The sequence below is a fragment of the Mirounga leonina genome, unplaced genomic scaffold (genome assembly GCF_011800145.1).
Source record: "Mirounga leonina isolate KUSES-001 unplaced genomic scaffold, KU_Mleo_1.0 Mir_201, whole genome shotgun sequence".
Taxonomy (NCBI): domain Eukaryota; kingdom Metazoa; phylum Chordata; class Mammalia; order Carnivora; family Phocidae; genus Mirounga; species Mirounga leonina.
The window spans coordinates 1,620,413-1,647,036 of NW_023270504.1; the positions used below are offsets into that span (position 1 = coordinate 1,620,413).

At 33.7% G+C, this 26,624-nt stretch overlaps 1 protein-coding gene across 4 annotated transcripts in view; it reads left to right on the plus strand.

Annotated features, from left to right (window-relative positions):
- CPNE8 (copine 8) overlaps nucleotides 1–26,624 on the plus strand; it is a 224,172-nt gene that overhangs the window by 121,123 nt on the left and 76,425 nt on the right. For all 4 annotated transcript variants that reach the window (XM_035027916.1, XM_035027913.1, XM_035027914.1 and 1 more), the window contains 3 exons: nucleotides 1,554–1,657; nucleotides 6,335–6,439; nucleotides 7,778–7,819. In XM_035027916.1, the coding sequence (XP_034883807.1) occupies nucleotides 1,554–1,657; nucleotides 6,335–6,439; nucleotides 7,778–7,819 (251 nt within the window). The remainder of the gene's footprint in view (nucleotides 1–1,553; nucleotides 1,658–6,334; nucleotides 6,440–7,777; nucleotides 7,820–26,624) is intronic.

Sequence of the window (26,624 nt, forward strand, 5' to 3'; positions counted from 1 at the left end):
AAAATGTATGTTGGTCGCTATGCCTGTTCAGAAAGTGAAATCATTATATAATGAGTGTTCCTCTGGTAGAAGTTACATCTGTGCTAAATATAAAAGCAAAATGACACTATACCAATGCATTGAAAACCAGAAATCTAGAGCTGTGAACTTCTCCAAGGGCAGAGATGTCGTCTTCATCTCTCTATTCCCAGATTCTAGCCTGAGTATTGCTTCAGAAATGTTTGCTAAGTAAGTATATGAATGAATGAATGAATGAATGAATGCACGAAAAAGATAGTGTTCTCTTGTATAGTGTTCCAGAAATGCTAAAGGGAAATAATGAAAATTTTAGTTGGATGTTTAAGTACTGCTGGACTCTGCAAAGTAAAAAATAGTGGTGAATAAGAGACTGCCTTTTTAGTCATTCTTAACAGTTTCACCAAATAGCATTTAAAACTGCAACCTCTTGATTGAATCTGAATTACTTTGACCCCCCATCTCTTTCCAAAATTGTTAGCATCTTCTTTCAGTTAAAAAAACAAACAGATCCAAAATACTGATTTTAATTGTTAAATCACTATATATTTCCTACTTTTTAAAGGTGCTCATCCTATGTAATTGCATAATGTTTAACTTCCTTAATTTATGATACTCCAACTTATTTACTTATAAGCTAAACTCTGTAGCTTGTGAGTGCTTAAATACATACATCAATAAAAATGATGGATTTGGCATAATAATTAACATCCAAATACATAATTACACTACAGATAAGCATGAAAGTGCTTTACTTTCCTTGAAGCCCAATATAATAGGAATTACTGTTAAGACTTTGTGATGCCCTGTGAATAATTAAAAAGGAACCCTTTTTCCCCCTAGATTGCAAACTGTGTGGTCAGTCTGGATCTGTCTTGTACCTTATCTGATGAGCAAAGATACCTTTTTTTTTTTTTTTAAAGATTTTATTTATTCATTTGACAGAGAGAGAGAGAGACGGCGAGAGAGGGAATACAAGCAGGGAGAGTGCGAGAGGGAGAAATAGGCCTCCCACAGAGCAGGGAGCCCGATGCGGGGCTCGATCCCAGGACCCCGGGATCATGACCCGAGCCAAAGGCAAACGCCCAATGACTGAGCCACCCAGGCGCCCCCAAAGATATCTTAACATCTAACACGTGATAGATATGTAATAGATGCTTAGTAATTATTTCCGGAGAAATTAACAAACAGTTATGCTCTAAAAATGTGTACTTGAATTAACTAAAGATAGGAATAAAGATCTTGTACTATATAATATTGAATCCCTATAGTTATCTACTTATTATCACTTTTCCAGGGAGAAATGTTAGAGGTTTTTAAAAAGTAATAGTTCTGTGACTAGAGCAAAAACTTCCAGAGTCAATTTTTTAGTCTCACAATCCTTTAAAAAGTAATTTTATGTTGTTCAGGATTCTTGCACACTTGGCCATTTGCATTAAAATGGTAAATTTGTTTTCTTGTCAAGTCTTGCCCGTGATCTGCAGTTTCTAGTTATTTATAACCAAGGTTTTGAGTTATTTTATTAATTTTCTTTGTAGGATGCTGTTCTGATGCAATTTTGTGCAAACAAATTGGACAAGAAGGACTTTTTTGGAAAATCAGATCCTTTTCTTGTATTTTATCGAAGTAATGAAGATGGCAGGTAGATTTATCTTTTATGCATTTTAACTCTAGAGTAAGAATCATACTTCAACTATTATTTTTTTTCTCAGAGAAGCTCAGTAAATTGATAAACAGTAAAATATTTTGGTATTTTAAAAATGATTTGATTTTTGCATCTCAATAACAATGTGTAATTTTATAAGCATTTTACATGTTTTGTATGATATTAAAAATGAATGATTTTCAGCTTCAAAGAAACATTTCCTCGGTACTTTCCCTAAAATTATAATATTACCTTAATAGGATGGAAGAATTAAATTTTTGTGGAAATCTAAGATGCTAAAACTAATGTTTCTGGTTATAAAATTGAAGTCTTAAGCCATTTTCTCAGAGAAGGATTAGAATTTTATGGGTTGCTTTTTATACTTCAAGGTTTGTGTTTTCTTTCCCCCCAGTGATATTTGTCTAACATGCAATAACATTTTTCATTACATTTTAGTAATTTGAATGTTTTTAGCAGTCATGATTAGACTGGTTTCTATGTGGTTTGAAATTGTACCCATGAGTTATAAAGTATAATTTAATATGTATGATTCTACCATTAAATATGTTTTACTGTTTCTGAGATTCATACTGTACTGTCAGTATTTGTGGGAAAGTTTAGTGGTAAAATTATGGGCCAAGGTTCTATTTTGACTAGGTTTAAGTCATAACTATGCTACTTAATAGTTACGAGACCATAGGCAAGCTTTTTAACCCATATGAGACTCCATTTCCTCATCCGTAAGATGGGCTAATGATCATAGCTACTTCACAGTGTTGTTGACAGTATTAAATGAGTTAAAGTACAAAAAAACAGAAGCTTGCTTAACACATAAAATGTAAATGTTAGCTGTTATTATTTTTAATCTTAATGTATAAGTTTCCCTTAACTGTATGCAATAAAATATTAGCTAAAGGGAAAATGTTATTTCAAGATTAAAAAAGAAGGGAAGAGAATGAAAAAAAAAAACCCTGTCACTACTGTCACTCTTACAAATGAAATTATACATGTTAATATTATATAATAAGTATATAAAATGTTACATAAAAATAGAAAGTTTGCTATTTAAAGTGAATACACTGGGCAGTATAAAATGATGCTTTACTTATTGTGAGATTGTTGTTGATGCAAATACTGGGCAACTGTTGGTTATTGTGTTATGGTGTCATATTATTGCACTTTTCGTACTTCCCTTCTATCTTGGTGGTAAAAAATGTCAGAGTAGTATTTGCATCTGAATACTACTTTTACCCACGTGGAAAATAATTGGACAGTGAAGGAACTAGTCATTTGCAGGTCGTTTCAAGGGTAGAGAAAAACTAAAGAATGGTTCAGGATTTCTTTGTCAAAAGTGTTGTTCTGTCTGAACTACTTGTTTTCTGAATTTTCTATTTTTATTCTTATTAGTTTTCGTTGTAAAGATTTGTTGTACAATTATAGAATTTCAGTCTCTCATATATTTAATACTACTGATGAGGGTTATATTATGGAAACTTAATTATGCTTGTAAAAATGGTAGTAATTTATTCATTAAATGAAATGTAAATATTAAGAAAAGAGTACAATTAATCAAAAAAATCACATTTAAAAACAACTGTTGCTAAAATTTGGTGGATCTCATTTCAGAAAACTTTCCACTTACATTTCCACACACAAAACTAGGTCACCATCTATATCCAAATACATATTTTAAAGCATATGTATTAGTGTATTTATATATATTTATGTTTTGTTTTGATGAGCTTTGAATGAGTAAATGTGTTTTTACTCCTTACTTTTTATGTGTAAATCTCTTTTTTTAACTGCAAAGATTTTAGCTTTATTTTTAACATTTATTGAATATGAAGCTATTTCAAAAATTGCCTGTTGCCTCATGTGTTTGAGGCTCATTTTATAAGATAGTGTAAAACTTAGTTTTTACTAGAAGCATTAATAAAAATCCTTAACAATGTATGATTATAAATTCTTATTTTCTTGCTGTCACATTTATTTAGTAACTTAAATCGTATTCATAATTAGGTAATAATTTTCCCTTGGAATAGCTGTTTTTTTTTTTTTTGGCAAATGACTTCATTTAAAGCATTTTAATAAGGCTTCATTTAAAGTATTTTAATAAGGCTATTTAATAAAAATATTTATCTTATAATACTATTTATAATATATATGCAGTTATATTTATGCAACAATAAATAAATAGCTCACTAAGGTGAACCACTTAAGAAAGTGTCAACGTATTTAATTATTATGGCTGGTGATACTAGAAATATAATAGAAGTTTTTATTTAACCATAAACAAAAAAGCCAAAAAGTCAATAGAATGTTTGTTGAACATGTTCGTTTGAAGATGGTCTGTTGGTTGCTCCATTATCTATCTATGTAACTACCTATGGATCCATGGATCTAGATACCATCTATCTAGCTATCTATCTGTATCTGCCACCATACCAAAGGCTTAATATATATAAGAATGTGATTCAAAAGAAGAAGAGAAAGCCCCTTTGTAGATCTTTAAGAATGTATTGTATTATGAAGAGAGGCAGAAGCCTGTTTCTAAAACAAAAACAGTACAGTTGACCCTTGTACAAAATGGGTTTAAACTCCACAGGTCCACTTACATGTGGATTTTTTTTTTTTTTTTGATACAGTACTGTAAATGTATTTTCTCTTTAAGATTTTTTAAAATAACATTTTCTTTCCTCTAGCTTACTTTATTGCGAGAATACAGTGTATAATACATATAACAAACAAAATATGTGTTAGTCAACTGTTTATATTATTAGTAAGGCTTCCAGTCACAGTAGGCTATTAGTAGTTCAGTTTGGGGGGAGTCAGAAGTTATGTGCAGATTTTTTACTGCTCCATGCCCCTAACCCCTGCATTATCCAAGGGTCAACTACATATGTAATTTTGTCCCCATGAATTTTTCTTAACCATTTTTGTGTACTGTCTTTTCTCATTTGATTCCTTCTGTTTGTTCCCTGCCTCTCCTCCCTTATCTCCTTTGTTTTTCTTCTGTTTTAGATACCTCAATGACCCTTTTTGAGTCTGCTTGGTCTATCCTCAGTTTTTCTTTTCATGGCTTTTGCCCCTACATTGCTTTGGGCAAGTCAACTCTGAGAACCTTTGACCACAATACATTCTCTTAAGCTCTGTCAGTTTAGTAGCAGGAGTTTGTTTAACTGGGTGAGGATACGACCAAGGAGGGGGACGGTACTAATGACATCATCTTGTAATGAATACTTGATCCTTTTATGTTTCTATTTGATCTCTTAATAGAAGTAGACTCTTCTTACCTGAGAGGAGGAAAATGGACTCAGAGGCTTTTCAAAATGAGAGTATTTTCTGGCGGGGGTTAGGTGCAGCATGTTCACTATGGTGCTCGTGTCATCTTCTCATGTTCCTGACTGTTACAGGTGGCCCAGTGTTTGGAACACTTCATTACTAGGGTCTTAGTGAGGACTGAGTTTGGGTTTCATTCTGACCAAGGTCATTTTATAGCTCATGAACTGCTGCATGTGTTTACATTAGGCAAGAACATTTCCAGGACCTGATCCATGTATGGAGATTGAATGGTTTGGTGGAAACAATACTGGAATTGGAATCAGGAAACCAACTTTAACGCTACATGGGTTTTACCTCTTATTGTGTATTAGATCTGTAGAGCCAACGGTTTAGATAAAGAAAGAACCATAAGCTGAGTGTCTCACTATAAATTCATGATGTTTATCTTAAGTGAGGCCCTTGGGCCCCTCCAGGAATCCTACTTTTTTGCTTAATCCAACTTTCCCTCTCTCCCAGACACTTCAGCACTTCTGCCCACTTCCTTCTTTACTGATGATCACGCTTCCTATTTTATAAGAAAATCGAAGCAATTGGAGAACTTTCTCATGATCTCATCACAGCATCTCCTGTGCACTCTGCCTTCCTGAAAGTTCCTGCAGAATGACTCTCTGTGGTCCCAAGGCCAACTCCTCCATTGATGCCCTGGATCCCATCCACTTTCATCTATGGAAGGACATTCCTCCAGTCTTTCTCCCCTCCCTTATGCATCATAAATTGTTTCCTATCTGTTGGATCCTTCATTTAGCATACAACCTTGCTGTTATTTTTTCCTTTCTAGAGAGAAAAATTGAAAAGGAACAAAAGCCACAAACCTTTCTGTAGACTAATCTATTCCCTGAAACTACCCCCAATTTCTCTATACAGCTAAACTCCTCAAATATATTCTCTACACACTGTCTCTGTTTCTCTTCTCTGTCTTAAATCCATCCCAACCAGGTTTTTGTCCCCAGCACTACAGCAAGCTAATATTTTGGGGGATACTGATGACCTTCATATTCTTAGCCATAGATATTTTTCACTGTTTCAATATGTCCTCACAATTTTTATAGGGATTATTTACAAAGCAGCTTTACAATTTATTGAATCTACAAAAGATTATTTTTCATAATCTTTTTTTTTGTTTTATTGTGAAATCTCATTGCTTTATATTGCAGTGAGCTTATCTTTAAAGTTCTAAAACCACAAGTCTCTTTTTACTAAGTCATATACCAGCCACAGGGAGATTGACAACATTTGTTCTATACAAAAAAGAAAGAGAAGAATGCCTACTAAAGCAATATATCATAATCAAATTATGAAAATAACTGAAAACCTCTTCTTTTGTTTTTACAGTTTTACAATTTGTCATAAAACAGAAGTTGTCAAAAACACTCTAAATCCTGTATGGCAAGCATTCAAGATCTCAGTCAGAGCATTATGTAATGGTGATTATGACAGGTAAAATAAATGACAACTTTTCTGAGAGTTTTGAATATTTACTATATACTTTTTATCTAATAATCTAAGCCAAATTTTTAAAAATTAAGGTGGCTTCTTTACCTATGTAAATGTGTATTTACCAAGCATAGATGATTTATTCAGAATTTTTTAAATAACCTTTTTTTAAAATCCATGATGATTTGGGGAAGAGGGATAATTTGACTAAAGTTCGGTTAAACTGACTTGAGTTTCCAAGACCAAAAATATGCAAAGTGCTAAAAATGTATTAAATATTAGTTTGTTTTAACATATTATTCAAAAATTACTCTAGAATTTTCATGGCCTCAATGCTTTCATTTGGTATTATCTTTCTAGAGTGGAATAAGTAAATATACAAGATACAAGGCTATGACTAGGTATATTATCAACTTTGATGAACTCTTGAAAATGTTATTTGGCATCACTGTTCTCATGGTTGTTGAATTCTAGAAGTGCTGTAGATGTAGAACAGGGAGATTCTGGTATTTTACAAATAGGTGGGTAAGGTGGCCATGAAGATACTCCCACAATATACCTAAAGATTTCTTAATATCAAAGTTTTTTTTTCTTTTTTCATATGAGAGTTGATTATAAAGTTATAATATAAAAACCCTTACCCCAAAAGAAAAGCAAATAAATAGAAAGTAAAAATCCAATCTCTTTATTTTATATTGTTACTTGAATATTAGAAAAATGCAAATTTATTCTATTAACTAATATCATAGAAGGAACTATTGATTAGCAGCATGCCATTAAATTTACTTTAAAACTTAAGTTGACTGTCATTTTATTCATTTGAAAAGATCATAACTTTATTCAACTAAACTCATTCTTTAAGAAAGTGGTTCCTGTAATGTGGTTTGTGATTAACATCACCTGGTTAACTTTGTAGAAATTCAGGTTCTCAGGCCCCAACTGAAACCCACTGAACCAGGAACTCTGGGCATGAAGTCTAACAATTCAAGTTTTGAGAAGCCCTCCGGGTGATTGTGGTCCATGCTGAGATTGAGAAATCCTGCTCTAACATAGTGGTTTTCTAGAGAAGTAGCTGCGTACCTTCTCATTGAGGAGCTATGTCAAATTACACATGCTTCCCACATATACTTTCCCTTACTCCCCTTAAAGAATAAGATTTGAAAAACCTATTTTAAGATATAAATGAAAATATAGTAATAAAATTAGCAAAATCAGCTTCAGACTATTTTTTAAAAGCCTACAAGCATACATTTCATCTTAAGAAAATCTATAACTTATTTTTTAATTCTCAGTGATGTTTTTTCATCTTACTAAGCAACTTTATGTTTTCCCCATGGACAGAACAATCAAAGTAGAGGTGTATGACTGGGATCGAGATGGGAGGTAAGACAATGTCTTTTATTCTTGCTCTTGAAACTTAATACACTTTAAGAAGTATACTGAAATGAACACATTTTTAAATTTTAATCTTCAGATTGCAGATTTGGTCTTATTTTCCCAAATGTTACTGAGGCACTTACATGAAATTTTAAAAACTTGTGTAATTTTTCAACCTGGAGAATAAAGTAGAGGTCTTCCTCATTTCTAGTAATGTAGTAAAGATTTTCAACTAGGACTTGATGATTTTTCATTGTACACCTTACAGATGTCTTGTATTATACCTTCATAGTACTGATTCTCAAATGTCTGGGTCTCACAATCTCTCCGAAGATTCCTATAACCTTTCTATCCATGTCATTCATGGGAACCTGAATGGGTACCTGAGTACCCTTCTCCCCCCCCAAAAAGACACATACCTCACAAACGAAAAACAAAACAAAACTCTAGAATTATGTCTGGTGATTGCCAATACAAACAGATGTTTAGAGCTCCAAAATCATGGTTTCCCTCTGCATGTCACAGTAGATGTTAAATCCTAAAAGAGAGGGGACTCACTACTTTTTCTCTTTCTTCTTTATTTTTCCACCATTTCCACTGTTTTGAGGTGTTTTTAAATGCTGTGAAGCACGGAATGCAGACATGCTCACATCTCACCTTACCCAATAGAGCTGCCTCAGTAGGTCATTCCTGAAGGGACAGAATATACAGATGTCAGGGGAGAATGACAAGTGGAAGAGCAAAGGACACTTAATTTTGCTTGGCTAATGCCCTACACTCCAACCCAAAGTTCTCTGAAAAATGGAGTTGAAATGTAAGGTTGAAAGTCGATCTAAGCAAGGCCTTTCTCACTGCATTTTATATAAGCCAGCAGCCTAGCCCGAAGGGTTGAGGGTATCTGGATACCTGAGTACTCCTGGTAATATAGGAACAAGTTCAGTTGAGACGCCTGGGCTGTCCAGGGGACATCCCTTCTGCTACATAGATAGGAAAATGGCTAATTGGAGAGCCACACACAAGCATGGAGAGGACATTTGACCTGCATTCATTTGCACACATGGTCTAATTTGTGCCCTAGAATTTGGCCCCATTAGGATTTTCACCTTTTCATGGAGTGATAAGGGAGGATGGAGAAAGAGGTGAAGATACTATCCCACACTTCAGCTCTCACCAAATAATTGATTTCTGTCTTCATGTGATATCCCAAGCATGACTGTGCTAAAGTTTCCTAACACCATTTGAAGTTACTGTTAAAGACAATCCATTTAATACCACAGATCTTTATATTTCTGTCAGATTCTTTATTTAATTATTTATATAGGTTTCCTTTACAAGAATTCTACATTCTTGAGAAATCTAAGTAAAAAACGTGTTTTCTCATAGGAGAAAGCATTCCCATAGTAATTATGCTCCATTAAACTTTATTCACTGAGAAAATGAGTTTTGCATCTCAGAATAAATAGAAAAAGAAATAATGCCAATCTGAGTAAAGTAGGACTTTATGCCCTATATCATATACCCTGTTTTAAATTTTAATTGAGAGTGGGCAAAAGTGGTAGCCTTTCCCTAGTAATTTTGGGAAATTGGGGAAATGGTTTTGATCTGAACACTATGAAATGAAGGATGTAAAGTCAGATTTCATTTGCATCCATGACCTTTAATCCTAAATTTGCAAACATTGTAGATATTTTATTGTCCTGCTTTGAAAAGTGAGATTTTATGACTCTCCTTCTGTCACCAGTGTACTTCTGAGTCACAAAAATCTTGCATAGTTTTGGAGATCAGAATTATCTTGGAATTTAATTATTATTTTTTCTTTTTTGATATTGGAGTTTTGAACATTCCTATCCAGGATGTGATTTATTGAATGTTTTTAATGTGTCAGTCTTTCTCCAAGCATTTTTCATGTTGTTCCTTTTGTAATTTTCACAATAAGAAATAGGTACAATATTAATACCATGTTACACATAGAGAAATCAAGGCAAAGAAGTAAGGTACCTAAGGTCACACAACTGACAAATGGTGGAGCCAGAATGTGAACCCTAGCAGTATGCTTCCAACAATTCAGTCATGACTAATATGCTATATTTCCATAACATTATAATTGTAAATTGTGGCAATTAAATAAAAGCCTTCAACCTGGGCAGTGGTCTTACTCTGATTCTTTGGTAGTTGATAATGTGGTAATTAAGAAGAGTGGAAGGACTACTTAAGAAACCTTTTAACACAAGTATGTCACTACCTAACATTTTCTATTACCCAGAGAGGTGGAGGAAGCATTCCTAGGTAGCAAGTCTTAATGTAACAGGAAGTTAGGTAGAGAGAAATGAGTATTACAGATTTTGAAAGAATCCTGATAGCTATTGAAAGGGCCAATGAATTATAGAAAAGAGCTGTCTTAGATTATGAGAATAAGAGCTAGACTGAGAACAAGAGCAAGAGAGAGAGTAGAAATAGAAAGATAGGGGGAATTATGAAATGTAGTTAAAAGAAGTGAAGGGTTTGGGTCATTAGATTGGGATTTTTTTTTTTTTTTCAGTATACAATGTTTTGCCTTTGAGACATGAATTTAGCTGGAAAGAAAATATTTAGATGCTGAGATTTTATAAACTCTTGTCATTAGATCTTCACCTATTTAGGGGGAAGATGGGTGATTGTGCATCCTATGTTATTTATTTTTAAGTTTCACTTCAATATACCATCATTAACAGCATGTTCAAAAGCCATCTGAGGAATTTAAGACTGTCTGACAGCAAAAGGGAATGAAGGTGGGAGGGGAAGGATTGTTAGCGGGAACTTTAAATATTCCTCGGAAACAAATTATATGATTAGCAGAATAATTGAGGGGATGCATTGTAATTTCAGGACTGGTTTAATAATTTTTTAATGTTGGGATAAAATGCTCTTTCTTTAATCTAGAATATAGGTCCATATTTTATTTTTATTTTATTTATTTATTTTTTTAAAGATTTTATTTATTTATTTGAGAGAGAGAGACTGAGAGAGAGAGAGCACATGAGAGGGGGGAGGGTCAGAGGGAGAAGCAGACTCCCCGCTGAGCAGGGAGCCTGATGCGGGACTCGATCCAGGGACTCCAGGATCATGACCTGAGCCGAAGGCAGTCGCTTAACCAACTGAGCCACCCAGGCGCCCCGGTCCATATTTTAATGTAAGAAATTTCAGTGCATAATTCTGTATAATCCGGGTGTGCTGATTAGGCTTTTCAATGTTAGCAAAATTATGTTTGAGAATGACATGTAAAAAGCAAAATTAAAATCATGATTAAATAATTTTTGATAACCCTTTCACTAAGTAATATAATTTATGAAATTTGAAAGGCACATTGGTCTCTAATAACAATGATATGTAAATGCCATAAAATCCAGATTTTTTAATTTTATAATGCAATAATATTAGTTACTATGTGGATTGTTAGACAAGTTGATATTCCAGTTTGTGGTTACATGTGCTTATAATAACATATGGTCATTATACTTTTTACATGCATTTTTGTTTATCTGACATGATTTCCCAATGTAGATGTTCTTTCCTTAAATCAGAGTGAACATGATTTGACACTCATTATATTTCATGATAAAATGTAATGATCAGAAGCTGTTTCCTATTCTTTGTCTTCTTACCATCTTTAGTATTTGTCATAAATCTTGTACATGTATCAGTTTTTAAATTCTCTGCCTAGATTGAGAACTTTTGTTTCCACTATTTAGAGAAGATTACTCAGTGGATTCCCCCCACCTTTTTTTTTGACAGCTATACCAAAATTGTCCAGTATAAATATAATGCAAATCACATATGTAATTTAAAATTTTCTAGTAGCAACATTAAAAACTAAAAATAAACCAGTGAAATTGATGTAATAATATATTTTATTTAATTCTATATATGCAAATGTTATTATATATAGAATTAATATAAATTTTTTAAAAAATATTTTATTTATTTATTTGAGAGAGAGAGCAAGAACAGGGAAGAGAGGGAGAAGGAGGCTCCCTGCAGAGCAGGGAGCCCAACGTGGGACTCGATCCCAGGACCCTGGGATCATGACCTGAGCCGAAGGCAGACACTTAACTGAGCCACCCAGGAGCCCCATTATAAAATTATTAATGAGATATTTTACATTTTTATACTAAGTCTTTGAAACCTGGTATGTACTTTATGCTTGCAGCATACTGCATTCAGGCGGGCTATATTTCAAGTGTCCTATTGCAGTATCGGGTTGGCAACTGCCTTACTGGGTAGCACCATGTAGAGTTTAATTAAATCTGTACAATATATATCATAAGTAACTTTATATCAGTTATTTGTTTTACTTTTAGATCAGTTTTATTTGTATTTCATAGAAGTTTAGAGGTGTCCCCTTATAAAGTGGGGAAAAACTGGTCAGATATCTGTATTATTTTATGTGTAAATTTGACCATAGGAAACCGATAAGGTAATCTGATCTTTCAGTTTAGGGAGAAGATTTCAGACAGAAATTTAAGTGAACACTGCTTGACAGCGTTACTTGCTTACAATCACATTTTGTTTTACTAGCTAGGGTACTTCCGATAATTGAGGTGATAATTATATTCACAGATAAGGAACTTCAGGAAGTGGTGTGATCTTGGGTCAGAAATCTAAGGGTATGTTTAACTCAATTCATCAACTTGAAATTAATTCTGTAACAAACATCTTGTGCCTCTGTGAAGCGTACACAAATGTGGCAATGCTGTTGAGTAGGTGACCAGTTGACATTAAAATGGGTATCCTGAGCTAGTTTGGAACAGAAGAAATACAGTTGTTTGTCCTTTTTTATTTAAACACCCTGGCAGTGGTCTGAGAGTACAGAGACATTGCTTGACCTTGGCATGAATAATCAGTGTAAATGTACCAGTTTTCAACAAGTTAAACCACTTTACTAAAATCATCTCCATAATTCCCACCATTTCTTCAAGGGATGTGAAGAAAGACTATTTAAACCTCATTTTAACAATTGAAAAGCTGAAGTGCTGAGAAACTGACTTGTCTGGGTTACAAAGCAATCAGTGGTGGTATCTTTGAAAAGCTTCAATTGCTTGGAGTAGCTTCAGCTGACTTTGTAGCTTAATTTAAAATTCAGGGAGCATTAACAGAATAGCTCTGCATTAAAACCATGTGGCTCTAATGTGGGACTGATTGTAAATGGGCCACCGAGTAGATCTCTGTCTCCCAGAACATGATTTGATCAAAAGGCTGAACTAGTGAACTGCCAGTCATAAAATTTGGCTCTTGAAGTCTGCTGAGAAAGGAGAGTAAAAGTTTCCTCATTAGCACTCTTTATTGTATTGAATGTAGTCATTTTAAATAATGAGTGATACTTATTACAAGAAAGTGCAAACTTCATTTATCTGTGAAATGCCAGATAAATGCTTTCATTTTCTTGTATGTTACCTTTGAAGATATTTGATAAACACACTTGATGTTTTATTTCTGCAATTATGCATCATCATGGCGTGAAAGAACAGTGATTCTTGGTCCAGAGCTTCACTTAAGAACTTACTTATAAGTTGTCTAAGACATTTACAGCTCATTTAGGAGGAACATGTGCAAGACCTTTTATATTTGTCTCATTTATTTTAAATTTCCTTACTTACTCTAATTAATCTTTCCCTAACAATTACCCTCTGTTTGCAGTTAACCCTGAATGTTCTAAATGTGTATTCAATAGACAAGATTCAGCCTGTTTTCTTGTTCTACTACCTACCACTTCTTTGAGATTTTTAAAACATGTTGATAGACAGTATTTCATAATCCACATGTTATTTACTGACATACTACTTTCCCTCCCCCCACATCCTACAAATTTATGTAATGATTTTTCTCATACATAGTTTGTGGAGTTTTTGTCTCCTCTTCCCTTCAATCTACAATTCTTAACCCTCATGATTTTATTTCTATATATTGATACCTAAAGTGGTAATCAAATTTTTATTTTTGTATGTCTCTATTTATGTTCTAATAGAAACTTTATTAATTAATTATGGAAGAAATTGTTACTGAACATTTCTTATGTGCTAAACAGTTTGCCAGGCTAGTGAAAATACACATCTCTAATCTTTATACAGTGATATTTTAGTTATCTTTAATGCATCTTATATATCCTTCCACTTCTTTTTTTTTTTTTAAAGATTTTATTTATTTATTTGAGAGAGAGAGAATGAGAGAGAAAGCATGAGAGTGGGGAGGGTCAGAGGGAGAAGCAGACTCCCTGCTGAACAGGGAGCCCGATGCGGGACTTGATCCCGGGACTCCAGGATCATGACCTGAGCGGAAGGCAGTTGCTTAACCAACTGAGCCACCCAGGCGCCCCTCCTTCCACTTCTGTGTTAATTTTTGCCTGTTGGTTTTCTGTCCAGGCCCAATTTAAATGCTATCAATTGTCTGAAAGCTTTCCCTATGTATCTAAATTCATTTAATCCCTCTCTTTTGTGTGTTGTGTTTACCATTTAGGAATGTTTATTAGCGTATCTGGCATATTATGACTTATGCTGAAATTTTGTTTCTGCCTTATCTTTCATATTAAATTGTAAGCTCTCTGAGGCCAAGGGCTTTGTTTGTCTTATTATTTCTCACAATGTAAATTATAGTATTATATTATTAGTGTACTTTAATGTATTAGCTTCTTACTGTGTTACTTCAATATTATGGAAGAGAGAATTTGAAATAACTCTTTGTCTTTCTGATGAACACATGGTCCTCCATCAATGCTTGTTATTTATCTTCTCATTTCCCTACTTGAAATTATGAAATTGTTTGAATAATATTAGTGATTATATTTCTCTAGTGAAACTTCAGGCAGTGAGTAATTAATTCAGCTGTCATTTTCTCTCTCTCTCTCTCTTTTTTTTTTACCATTTGCAGACATCTTAGATTTTATATACACATATCTATGATCTTCTTATCATACAGATTAATTTTTCTGCTTTATTCCATGTTCAAATACTGATGATTTTCAGACTAAACAGCAGAATTATCAAATTCAAATCAACAAATACACTTTACAGTGTAAATTTTGATTTATGATCACCTTACTATTTATTTCATTTGCCTCCATTAGAATGTAAATAAATTTGGAATGTAAATTAATTTCCAGTTTTTGTATAAGGTGATATAGTTTTTATATAAGGTAATATTATAAGGTAATATAAGAGTCTTTAGGACTCTTAGCATTAACTCTTTATTTTACAAAGAAGAGACTGGGCCTATTTAATTATGTCCAGTTTGAATTAATCATCAATTTCATCACTAAATCTGCCTTTCCTCTCATAGGTTTTATTCTGTCATGAGATTCCCAGGGGTGATATTCAAAATGTTTATCAACCATCAAAATAGATGAGAGCTGTATAATAGAAGTAGGGCCCTGGAAATCCTTTTCTTTGCCAGTATCAGCCTTTTCACTGTTGGATTACAGGGTGGCCTGAAGAGCCTTGGGGAAGGTCCTTGGAAACTGGGGAAGGCACACAAGAGACTGAACAGTGAAGAGTAGACAATAGGTTTAGAGTAGACTCACTCTGAACAATGGGTGAGTAGACAAATGTTTTTGTATTTTTACAATGACTTTAACTCTACTGGATTTACACCCCTGGAGTATTATCTCCAGGCATTACCATAATCCCAGGTTTGCAGACTTGAAAGATCATAATTACTATTGACCCTTCCCTTGCTCCCAGCTACCACATCCAGTCAATTGCCAACTCCAGCATCTCTAAGGAATAAATAATGAAATCATGCCATCATTGTCACTGGTATGAATTCATGACTTCCCAAAGTTAATTCTATATTTACAGTTTCCACAAGGTTAAAAGGTGAAATAAATATGGATATTTATGAAAAGGGTATAAATGTTTTTTATGAGGCTAAAAGTGATATTATGTGTGTTTGCTGGCCCTATGGAAGTAATTGAGACACAGGAGGAATTTTAACAAACAGACTTTGCTAAGTTCCTCCCTGTTTACCATACCTAATTCATATTATAATATTGCAATCTACAGTGACAGCTCCCTCCCTGGAGCAGGTCCTCTACCTAAATTCTCTTAGTCAATTAGGTGGGAGGTCAAAGGTTTTTCCTGAGCCTTCTGTTTCTTAAAAATAATCAGCCTAAAATAATCCACATGCTTAAGAGATGCGTTTTGGGGTGGCAAAAGTTGCTCCCCTGTAGCCTAGAAAAAGAACTCAAATTACCTGAAAATGGTACTTTTTAATTTGGTCTGTAGACATGATTTAGTATTAAAATCTATAACTCTCTGAACCCAGTATTCTGCAGTAACTCAGGTAGAAACCTGCTAGGAGAGAAGGTTGTTTTTTCAAGGCCAACCAAGTTTTAACTTAGAATGAGAAGAGGAAGAATGATAAATTGGAAAGTAATGAATTGAGCCTTTTATATGATTTGAAATAATGTATGTATACGATTTGAATTTACCGAAAAATTAATCAAAACTCATACCATCGACCAAAACATTTCCACATAAATGGAAGGAATAAAACAAAGAAAAGATATTAGAAGACTGAAATAATCTCTGAATCTGGAAGTCTTTCTAAACGTAGTAAGAGATAGAGCAAAAAGGGTCCTTTTTAAAAATAAGCTCTTTAAGTCAATACTAATGTAATATAGAAAAGTGCACAAATCATAAATACACAGTGCATTTGTGCATAAGTGCACTGAGCACACAGCTCAGTGAATTTTCACAAATGGAATAGACCATCTGTATTCAGCATCCACATCAAGAAACCACTTTACCAGCACTGCAGAAGCCTACCTCTTCCCTCTTCCATTCATTTTTGCACCTCCTGCCAAGTAACCACTTTCCTAACCTCTATTAACATGGCTTAGTGTTGCCTGTTTTTGAATTTTATATAAATGGAATTGCATAGTAGGTATTCTTTTGTGTTTGGCTTTCCTTAACATTAAGTTTGTGAAATTTGTTTATGTTACATGTGATTTGTTCATTCTACTACTGAGGGACATTTTTTTTTCAGTTATTATTATTATGATTAGTGCTTCATGAACATATTTGTGTATACCTTTTGGTTATACATGGTGAAATTCAATCCAGTTGAATATATACCTAGGAAAGCATCATGTGGTGCTGTGTGAATGCGGTGGCAAAGTTAAACTGGCTCACAGATCACCCACTTATTCCAAGTTTCCAATTGGTTTTTATAGAAACCACATCTTATTTTTTTCTTGTTCATTTAATTAATCTATAGTACACTCTTGTCTTATTAGCTTCAGAGACAAGAATATCTAAATCATATGCAAATTCAATCTGTATTTTCCATATGTAGGATTCTAGATCCTATTTTAACGTTGAGCAATAACAAAACGGAAACTTTTAATTGCACTTTAGTCCCCAAAATAATTAAGATACCACCTGCTTTTCAGCTGATGGTTTTGATTCAAGTTCTTATTAACATCTTCATGGGTCCTTAGTTTTTGTTCCAAAAATTAAAACATTTCTATTTCTATTATATTCAAAACATTCAAGAATAATTTCTTATAAGGATGCTTTTAGCCAAAGAACAGTCTCCTAATGAAAGGAAGCAGAGTTTTCAATACCATTTTGAGAGATGGACGCTTGTGTAGACAAGACACTCAGTCATTCAACTCTGAAGCAACACAACATTATTTGTTTTTGTCACTTTTATTATCCTCTCATGCCACCCTTCAGACTATTTCACAGTTTGTAATTTTAATCTGAAAAAAAAATACAGCTTACTTATATTATAACATGCATGAGAAATGTGTTGAGTTTTCCAAGAGAAAAACACAAAGGCTTACCTCTTTTCCCCATTTGTGGTAGTTGTTTTTGGCCACTAAGATACTGGATAAAATGTTGCCTTGATTAACATATTTGTGACTTCAGGTAGTTTTATCAATTGTATCCCAAAGAATTTTTGATTCATGTTCACCAGGGTTTTCCCTTTGCTTTATGTTGACAAATATTTTGGACATCTCTATAATTATTTTAAGTGTCATCTCCATTCTATGAAATAGAAAACCTTGACCTTTTCCTGTAATCAAGAATAAAATGTATTTTTTTCACTTATTGCCAGAAACATGTGGACCATTTGCAGCCGTGGTCTCAGCTGGGTGTGTCCATGAGAAACACTAGGGGTCCTTTTCTTACTATAATACCTCTCCAGATACTGCTTCAGTAGGCTTGGGAAACAGTCTAAATGTGAATTGTTTGATAAAAGCTCCCCAGGTCATCCTAATGCAGATTTGGGTTTAAGAACAATTGTTAGAAACTCACTCTAGAACAGGAAAACAAAAAAACCTTTTTTTTTTCTGAGATTAGGAACTGAAGATCAATATAATTAAACTGAACAAATGTTTTTTGAGCATCCATTAAGTGCAGATCGCTATACTAGTTATTGCTGGGTAATTAAAAGATGATTGACACTCAGCTCATGGATTGAAGAAGGATATGCTCTTGCAGAGTGTATATTACAGTCCCAGGAGCAAAATAGTAGGCAGAGCATGTTTCTTGAGAAGGGTGTAATGTGTTAAATTTCAGAGAAAGGTAAATTCATATTTGAGTGGAAGTACCCAGATGTGCTCATGACAAAGTATGATGGGTGATTCACCTGAGAGTGGGAATTTTAAAAGAAGGGATTTTGTGAACCCAATAAGTGAAGGATTTTGTCTTAAGACTTGCGGTTGTGAGTAGGTTATAATGTATTAGAGGGAATTAATAGGAAATAGAGATATATGAAGGCGGGTCAAGACCATATGATGGAAGGCCTCTGAGAGTCGAGATTATGTAGTGAATTCCATCGGAGTCATTAAGAGATTTTGTTCCTGAACCAAGGACATTCTAGCATGATTAGCACCATGGGAAAATATCTGTAGGATGAATTGGAATCAGGGAGACATAGAAGTGCAAAACCTAGTTAGGAGGTTAAGGAGGTTATTGAGATAGTAATGAAACCTGTATTAGGTTGGTAGCAAAGGCAGTTAAAAAAAAAAAAAACCTTGCCATGAAAAACAATAAATTACATTTTTGAATATGCATAGAGCTTTGCAGTTTACAAAGTGCTTTTTCACATACTTTCTCATTTGATCCTTACAAGAATCCTATAGGCATTAATTACTTATTATCTTCCTAATTTTGCTGATAAATGAATTGAAGTTAAGTTTCTTGCTCCAGAATGTCTTCATGGTTTGTGCATTATTGTAGATAATGCTGCTATAAACATCCAGGTGCATGTATCCCTTTGAATTAATATTTTTGTATTCTTTGGGTAAATATCTACTGGTGCAATTGCTGGATCATAAGGTGTATTTCTACTCTCAACTTTTTGAGGAAATTCCATACTGTTTTCCATAGTGGCTGTACCAGTTTGCATGCCTACCAACAGTGCGAAAGGGTTCCCCTTTCTCCACATCCTCATCAACACCTGTTGTTTCTTGCATTGTTGATTTTAGCCATTCTGAGAAGTGTGAGGTGATACCTCATTGTAGTTTTGATTTGTATTTCCCTGATGATGAGTGATGTTGAGCATCTTTTCATGTGTCTGTTGGCCATCTATATGTCTTCTTTGGAAAAACATCTATTCATGTCTTCTGCCCATTTTTTAATTGAATTATTCATTTTTTGGATGTTGAGTTTTATAAGTTCCTTATATATTTTGTATACTAACCCTTTATCAGATAAGTCATTTGCAAATATCTTCTCTCATTCCATAGTTACCTTTTAGTTTTGGTGATTGTTTCCTTTGCTATGTAGAAGCTTTTTATTTTGATGAAGCTTTTGCTTAGTTTTGATGAGAGACTCCCAAATATAAATCTAGTGGATGGTCTCAATTAGACAATACTAGAACTCATGATGACCTCATGCCAGAGGAACAAAAACATTTCAGATCACATCAACCTAAGTCTGTTGTGCTTTCTTCTACAAAACCCGTCTCTATCTTCCAAGCATATCCAGATGTTTTCAAGACCTGGCTAAGTTTTACCCTGCTTCTCTTTATCTCCCCCAAGATGGCTTTTGTCATTCACTGTATTTCCTTTTCTTTTTTTCACCCCCCAATTCCTCTTTTTAAAGTTATATATCACAATGAAGAATGTGTATCAGACTATTAGAAATATGAGGCTAGGGAATTGGAGAGATGCTGGAGTATAAATCAAAGGCAGAAATTGGAGAATCTTCTAATTAAAAGATCTCTTTGATACAATAGAAGTGTATGTGATTACTTACTGAGAGTTTTGGGGAAAATTCTACGGCGCTGGCCATAAAAGTCTTCCAGTTAAATGAAACTTCTAGTTGTGAGGGGTGAAGACTTTCTGATAATAAAGATGCTGATCATTTATGCAATAAGATGGTTGATAGACAATCATCACCCATTATTTTCTCTGTGATTCTAAAGATCAGACAATTCGAGATTTTGTGTAACCTATATGTGTTGTATAGCTGTATAGTGTTTGTTAATCACCTATTAACATTCCAAATACACATAAAACTAAGCTTAGTGACAACTAAGTCCTGGAAAAAACAGTGTATTAAAATTTAGCAAGTGAGAAGTTCACTACAGACATGAATTTGCCAAATACCTTTACTTTGTAACAATTTTAATATTTCATTTAAATTGGCTAGTCAAGAAGAGAGAGTGAAAATGAGTAAGAAAGAGACAAGGTGGTGTGTGCAATCTTTTTATTATATAAGTTACTCTTATAAAATAGCTTGGTAATTCAATTTCAAGATCATTCATTATAAGAGTTTTAAATTTAATTTGCTATCCCAAGCAATTTTACATATTCCCTCTCAATTCTCAAAAATAATTCCCAATAGGAAATATTATTACTGTTCTTTTTCCAGATACAAAAGTTAAGGTTCAAAATGTGGAAATGATTTGTCCATTTTACATCACTATTAAGTAGTCATTGGTTTTCAAGCCAAACTACTGCTTATTCCTCTAATTCTCTTTCTAAACACTGCTTTTATCTACCATCATCCTTTGCTTCTTAGTGTAGGAAAAATGGAACATGATATTCAGAATTCCAGATCTTTTCTTTGAAATGTAAGTTCTTTTAGCACTTGATGATGACTGTTGTAGACATAACCTGAGAGAATTAAAACAAGACAAAAATATATTGTAGCCATTTATTCATGTTGCATTCAAATCATGTTTAGAAAGGAAAATTTCATAGTTGCTGATCTGGAGAAAAATTAAGACAAATAGGATATTGTCACTCCCAGTAGTAATTTAGGTTTGGTAAATATTCATATATATTTGAGTGCTTGGTGTTGTTCATATGTTTTTAAAAAAATTTTGACCAAATGACTGACAGCTATGGGTAAGAACTAAGTTCCCCAGATGATATTTTATGTCCAAAAGTTTGATTTGCTGCTCTGCATCAATCATTTCTACTCTAATGTTGATATTTACACTCTAATGTTCAGCTATGATATTCTCAGTTCCAGCTTGGTTGGGTACATGCTTTGGTACTCATAATTTCTAACTTGTGTCTGTACCTACAAGTTGAAAAGGGAAAACAAAGCCATTTAGTTTTATTTGAAATAGACAAGTAATTGTATATTTCAATTATCTAAGTAATTGCCTTGATTATCCACTTTATTAGATATAGAAGACACGACTTTGTTTTGTGTGTACATTTCATAATACTTGGAATAATTTTTTTGCATTGTAGTTTAAACCAGATAATATAGTTTACATTATAAGTTACTAAAAATCAGCAACATTTTAATATTAAGCTAACCTCAAATAAAATTTACATTTTTGGCATTGAATTTAACACCATCAAAGAATATCTGAGAATAAACCATTCTTTTTCATTTTTCTAATCTGTTCTATGTGTATATTTAAATAGACTAAATGTAATTATTTGGCAGTGAGGTTCAGTTAAAGGAAATACTCAGTAACTATTTTATGATGTAGTAAATAAGGTCCTTAAAAGGAACTAGATAGACTTTTGGTATCACAATTCCTCCTGTGATTAGTATTTATTATATAAAGTATCTAAGGATGTCAAAATCTGCAGTTTTGGATTTTCAGGTTGATGATATACATATAGTTGTAGTACGAATGGCATGTGTTCATTTCGATTGTGTGCCCTGTGCTAAGGGGTGTTGCAGAATTATTGGCAACCTTTCCCAGAAACCAGATCTTCTAAATAGCCAGATTGACATACATGAAAACATATGAAAGTACATGAATATTCATAGATTATGCTACTTTACTTGTTGGGTTTACTAGCACTGTTCTATGATTATAACCCTAGAATAGAGATCCGAGGCGCGATTATTGCTAATTGAGAACTAATAAACATGTTTTTGCCTCAGTTTGTGATTTTTGTACATAGATAAACAAACATACAAACGAGAAGAAATTTCTAACATGCCATTTTCCCTATCATTTATGTTTAAAGTGAATTCACAATTGGAATGTTTATTTAGATTTCTAGAAAAATAATCTTACATTTAAATCTTCACACATTCACATTGCCCATCTAAAGACATTGTTACCTAAATAGTTCTTCAGTGTTATTTTTCTTAGAAGTATAGAGTAAGATATTTAATATGTGGACAAAGTCACATACTGTACTTTAGATTACATGCTAATACATTTGTATATATTAGAGAATAGTCTAAATGAACAAGCCAATGGAATGTATGTATTATAAACATATTTTAACCTCTAAAATTAATTTTAACATATATGGAAATTAGGGCTGCATTTATGGCCATTTTATAAGATACTATTTTTCTTCCAAGAACCCGAAACAAATTTCTGGTGTTCTGTTCAGAACAGTTCAAGTTAATCAACCAAACTTTTTTGGGGAAGTAAATAGGAGAATGTATTTATAGTTTTGAGGAGTGAAAAAAATTTTACTAGAAAGCCTACTGATTTACCCAAAGTCAGTAAATCCCAAAGGTAAAACTTGTAGGCAGACATTATTTTTATTGTGTTGCATAGATATTTCTTTCATTTCCACTAGAAAATTCACAGATACTTATACTGTATTTGAAGGACAAAGTTTCTACTATGCTTATTATTAAAAAGGAAGAGCTTCCATACATAAGTATTATCCCATCTAAGCAACCCAGACACCAATTCACTGAGTACTTTTAATTCTTTGATTAAATGTTTTAGATTTGTATCTCTTAGGAACTCAGCAATTCTGAAATTTTGCTTCATAGTCTCCTGGAGTTTCGTTTGGTTAAAAAATATATTAATTTATTCAAGCCTCTAAAAACACACAAAAAAACTTTTATGAGGTGGGTTATTCTATTTCCATATTTTAATACTTTGAAGATATTCACATTGTTTTTCTTTAAAGATTTTATTTATTTGACAGAGAGAAAGAGAGCATGTGTGCGTGAGCATACAAGCAGGAGGAGGGGCAGGCAGAGGGAGAAGCAGGCTCCCACTAAGCAAGGAGCCTGATGCGGGGCTTGATCTCAGGACCCTGGAATCATGACTTGAGCCGAAGATAGACACTTAACTGATTGAGCCACCCAGGCGTCCCTATATTCACATTGTTAAAACCATTATCATAAAATGAACATACCTCAAAAACACATAAAGAATTATTAAAGCCTCTCAAAATACCTAAAAAGGTTTTTCTCCATAGTGTAAGAAAATAATTTTGATTTTGAGACATGAAAAGGGTAATAATGTAGGAATTCAAAGAAAATGTTAAAACTCTTGAATGGCAATAAGTATAAGTTACTACTTTTATGTTAATATAAAAATAAGCACACAATCTCCAGGGATGAAATTCTTTCTTTTTTTTTTTTTTAAGATTTTATTTATTTATTTGAGAGAGAGAATGAGATAGAGAGCATGAGGGGGGGAGGGTCAGAGAGAGAGGCAGACTCCCTGCTGAGCAGGGAGCCCGACGTGGGACTCTATCCCGGGACTCCAGGATCATGACCTGAGCCGAAGGCAGTCGCTTAACCAACTGAGCCACCCAGGCACCTGGGATGAAATTCTTTCAAATCTGAAAGTTCTGAGCTACCAAATGAGATCTAAGTCAGGGATTACAGTAAACTTTGTCAGCTCTAAAGGTGCAATTTCACCGAACTGGGGTGATTATTTTTTAAAATTTATAACATGTACATTTTTTTTTTGCTAACAATGCCTGGTCTACACAGCACAAAATAAAGTAAATTTTTTTAATTACTTGGTTTTATTGGAGATAAATATTCTAGGCAATTTAGTGGGAGCTGGAATTACTGCTTTTTGAACTTGAATGATCCAAATAGTTTATACATGTTAATTAAAAACTACAGTGGCCGTAATTTACATGACTTTGTACTGGGTACACACTTTTTTTCCTTGTAAGTCTACTAAATCTAAAATCTTGAAACTGACCAAAGAAAGCTCTCCAGTTTAACCATAGATTTGAAAGAATCTCAATAGCAAATGTACTTTAATCTCCTCCTACTGGGGACTCACCTTTAGCAGTTGATCCTTGTTGCCCTCTTGGAGTCCCTGTCTGTCAGGAGGATCATGGACAGAATGGGGACTGCCGGCCAGAGAGAGTATGGAAACTGGTAGCCAGCTTTACAAGCAAGGTTGGCACGAGAGCTAGAACATTTATGATGTCTGTTGGCAACTCTGGCATGACTGTGGGAAGTGGTGCCCCAACACACAGAGTAGACAGGATATACCAGAGACAAAGAGGGTATTGTTTGCCAGTGAAAAGACCCTAACCTGGGGAGCCTGGATGGCTCAGATGGTTGGGCGTCTGCCTTTGGCTCGGGTAATGATCCCGGGGTCCTGGGATCGAGCCCCGCATCAGGCTCCCTGCTCAGCTGGAAGCCTGCCTCTCCCCCTCCCTCTGCCTCTCCCCCTGCTCATGCTCTCTCTCTCTCTCTCTCTGTATCTCTGTGTCTCGAATGAATAAATAAAAAAAATCTTAAAAAAAAAAAAAAAAAGAAAGAAAGAAAAGACCCTAACCTTGGGTAGCAGTGCGCTGCAGTGTGCAACTTGCCAACTTTTGCTACTTTGGGCTAGGAGTTGTGTGTTGTATAAGTGTGTGTGTGTGTGTGTGTGTGTCTGTATGAGAGACAGATGTGGTGTGTGTATGTGTGTGTGAGAGAGTGACAGGCAGTGGTGGGTGTGTGTGGGTATGTGTGTAACTCCTGTCAGAATTTTTTCCTTGTGCTTTTTATTAAAAAATGAACTTGGTAGAGAAGTGATAGAATCCCTGTGTTCTAGTCTTCATCATTGTGAAAAAGCAAGACAAGGTGATACTATTATCTCTTAATAACATACAGTGGTAGTCAAGGCTTACAGAGAATAAACAAAACTAGCAATATAATATGAAATCTAGATAGATGAACAGATAGATTTATATATGAACTCAGGCAACTTTGAGTGAAAAGTAAAATATAAACAAGTACTAATCTATATTCAGTGACTAGCCCAGAAATATACCATGTATATAAATGAGCAATTTATAAAAGCATCTGATGCATTACTAAAATAAAATTTCTTAGAACTATGAGTTGAATTTATCTTCTTATACCTAAAGCATATGTATTTTAAAATTCTTGAATGATTGTTATTAATATGTTGGAAAGGGAGTAATTACTTTGAATTACATTTATGTGGCTATAGACCAATGACAGCAAAAGAATAAAAAGGTACAAGAATAGAGATTTAATATCTCATTTTTTAGAATTAGATCTTTTGAAAAAAATTTTAAAAATAAAAAAATATAAAACTGATCTTTTGGCCATTATTTTATGCTAATCCTGCTTCTGCTATTTTGTTGTTTTGCTTATTATAATAATGCTAATTATTATTATTCTGATTAGTCTGAAAAAATAACACTCATTGGCTGATAGTTTAAATTTCAGAAATAGGTTAGTGCATCACACAGATCTACCTTTCTAGAGATTAATACTCAAGGTAAAAACTAGAATTCAATCACTTTGAAATTATAGAGGAAAAAGTATGTGACATGGATGACATAAATATTTAAAAGTTCATGAAATTGGAGGATATCTTAACTTCAGACATTATCTCAGTTAACTTTTTTTTTAAGATTTTATTTATATGAGAGAGAGAGAGAGCACTAGGAGGGGGAGTGGCAGAGGGGAGGGAGAAGCGGGCTCTCCACTGAGCAGGGATCCTGATGTGGGGCTTTATCCCAGAACCCTGGGATCATGACCTGAGCCCAAGGCAGATGCTTAACTGACTGAGCCACCCAGGTGCCCCTCTCAATTAACTTTTTAATTAATATGATCCTAGAAAAATATCCAATGATCCTGGCTAGCTAAAGAAACTTCATCCTACCTTTCAATGAATTAAATTGCATTTGTGAAACTATTGCTATTTTTGGCCATATACAATTTGCTTCCTCTTTAACTAGGCAAATTTTAATATGAATGAGAAAATTTTGCTTGATGATATTTTGGTGCATTAAGCTTATTAGAGGAAATGGAAAAGAATTAAAGGTTATTATGTAAAAAAAAAGACTGTGTAGTTAAAATTGACATTATATCTAATACATACACATGGAATTTAAATAATGTAAATTTATAAAAATACTTTAAAAATATGTCTATACCCTGTATTAAAAAAAATTGGAGTAGCTATGTAGGCATACAGTTTGGGCTTAAATGTGATAAATCATCATTTATAACATTTTCTTTATTATGGTATATATTGTTTTCTATATCAGTGTAAGGCACATTAAAAATACTGTCTTTGTCTTGGGGCGCCTGGTTGGCTCAGTCGTTTAAGCATCTGCCTTTGGCTCAGGTCATGGTCCTGGGGTCCTGGGATCTAGCCCTGT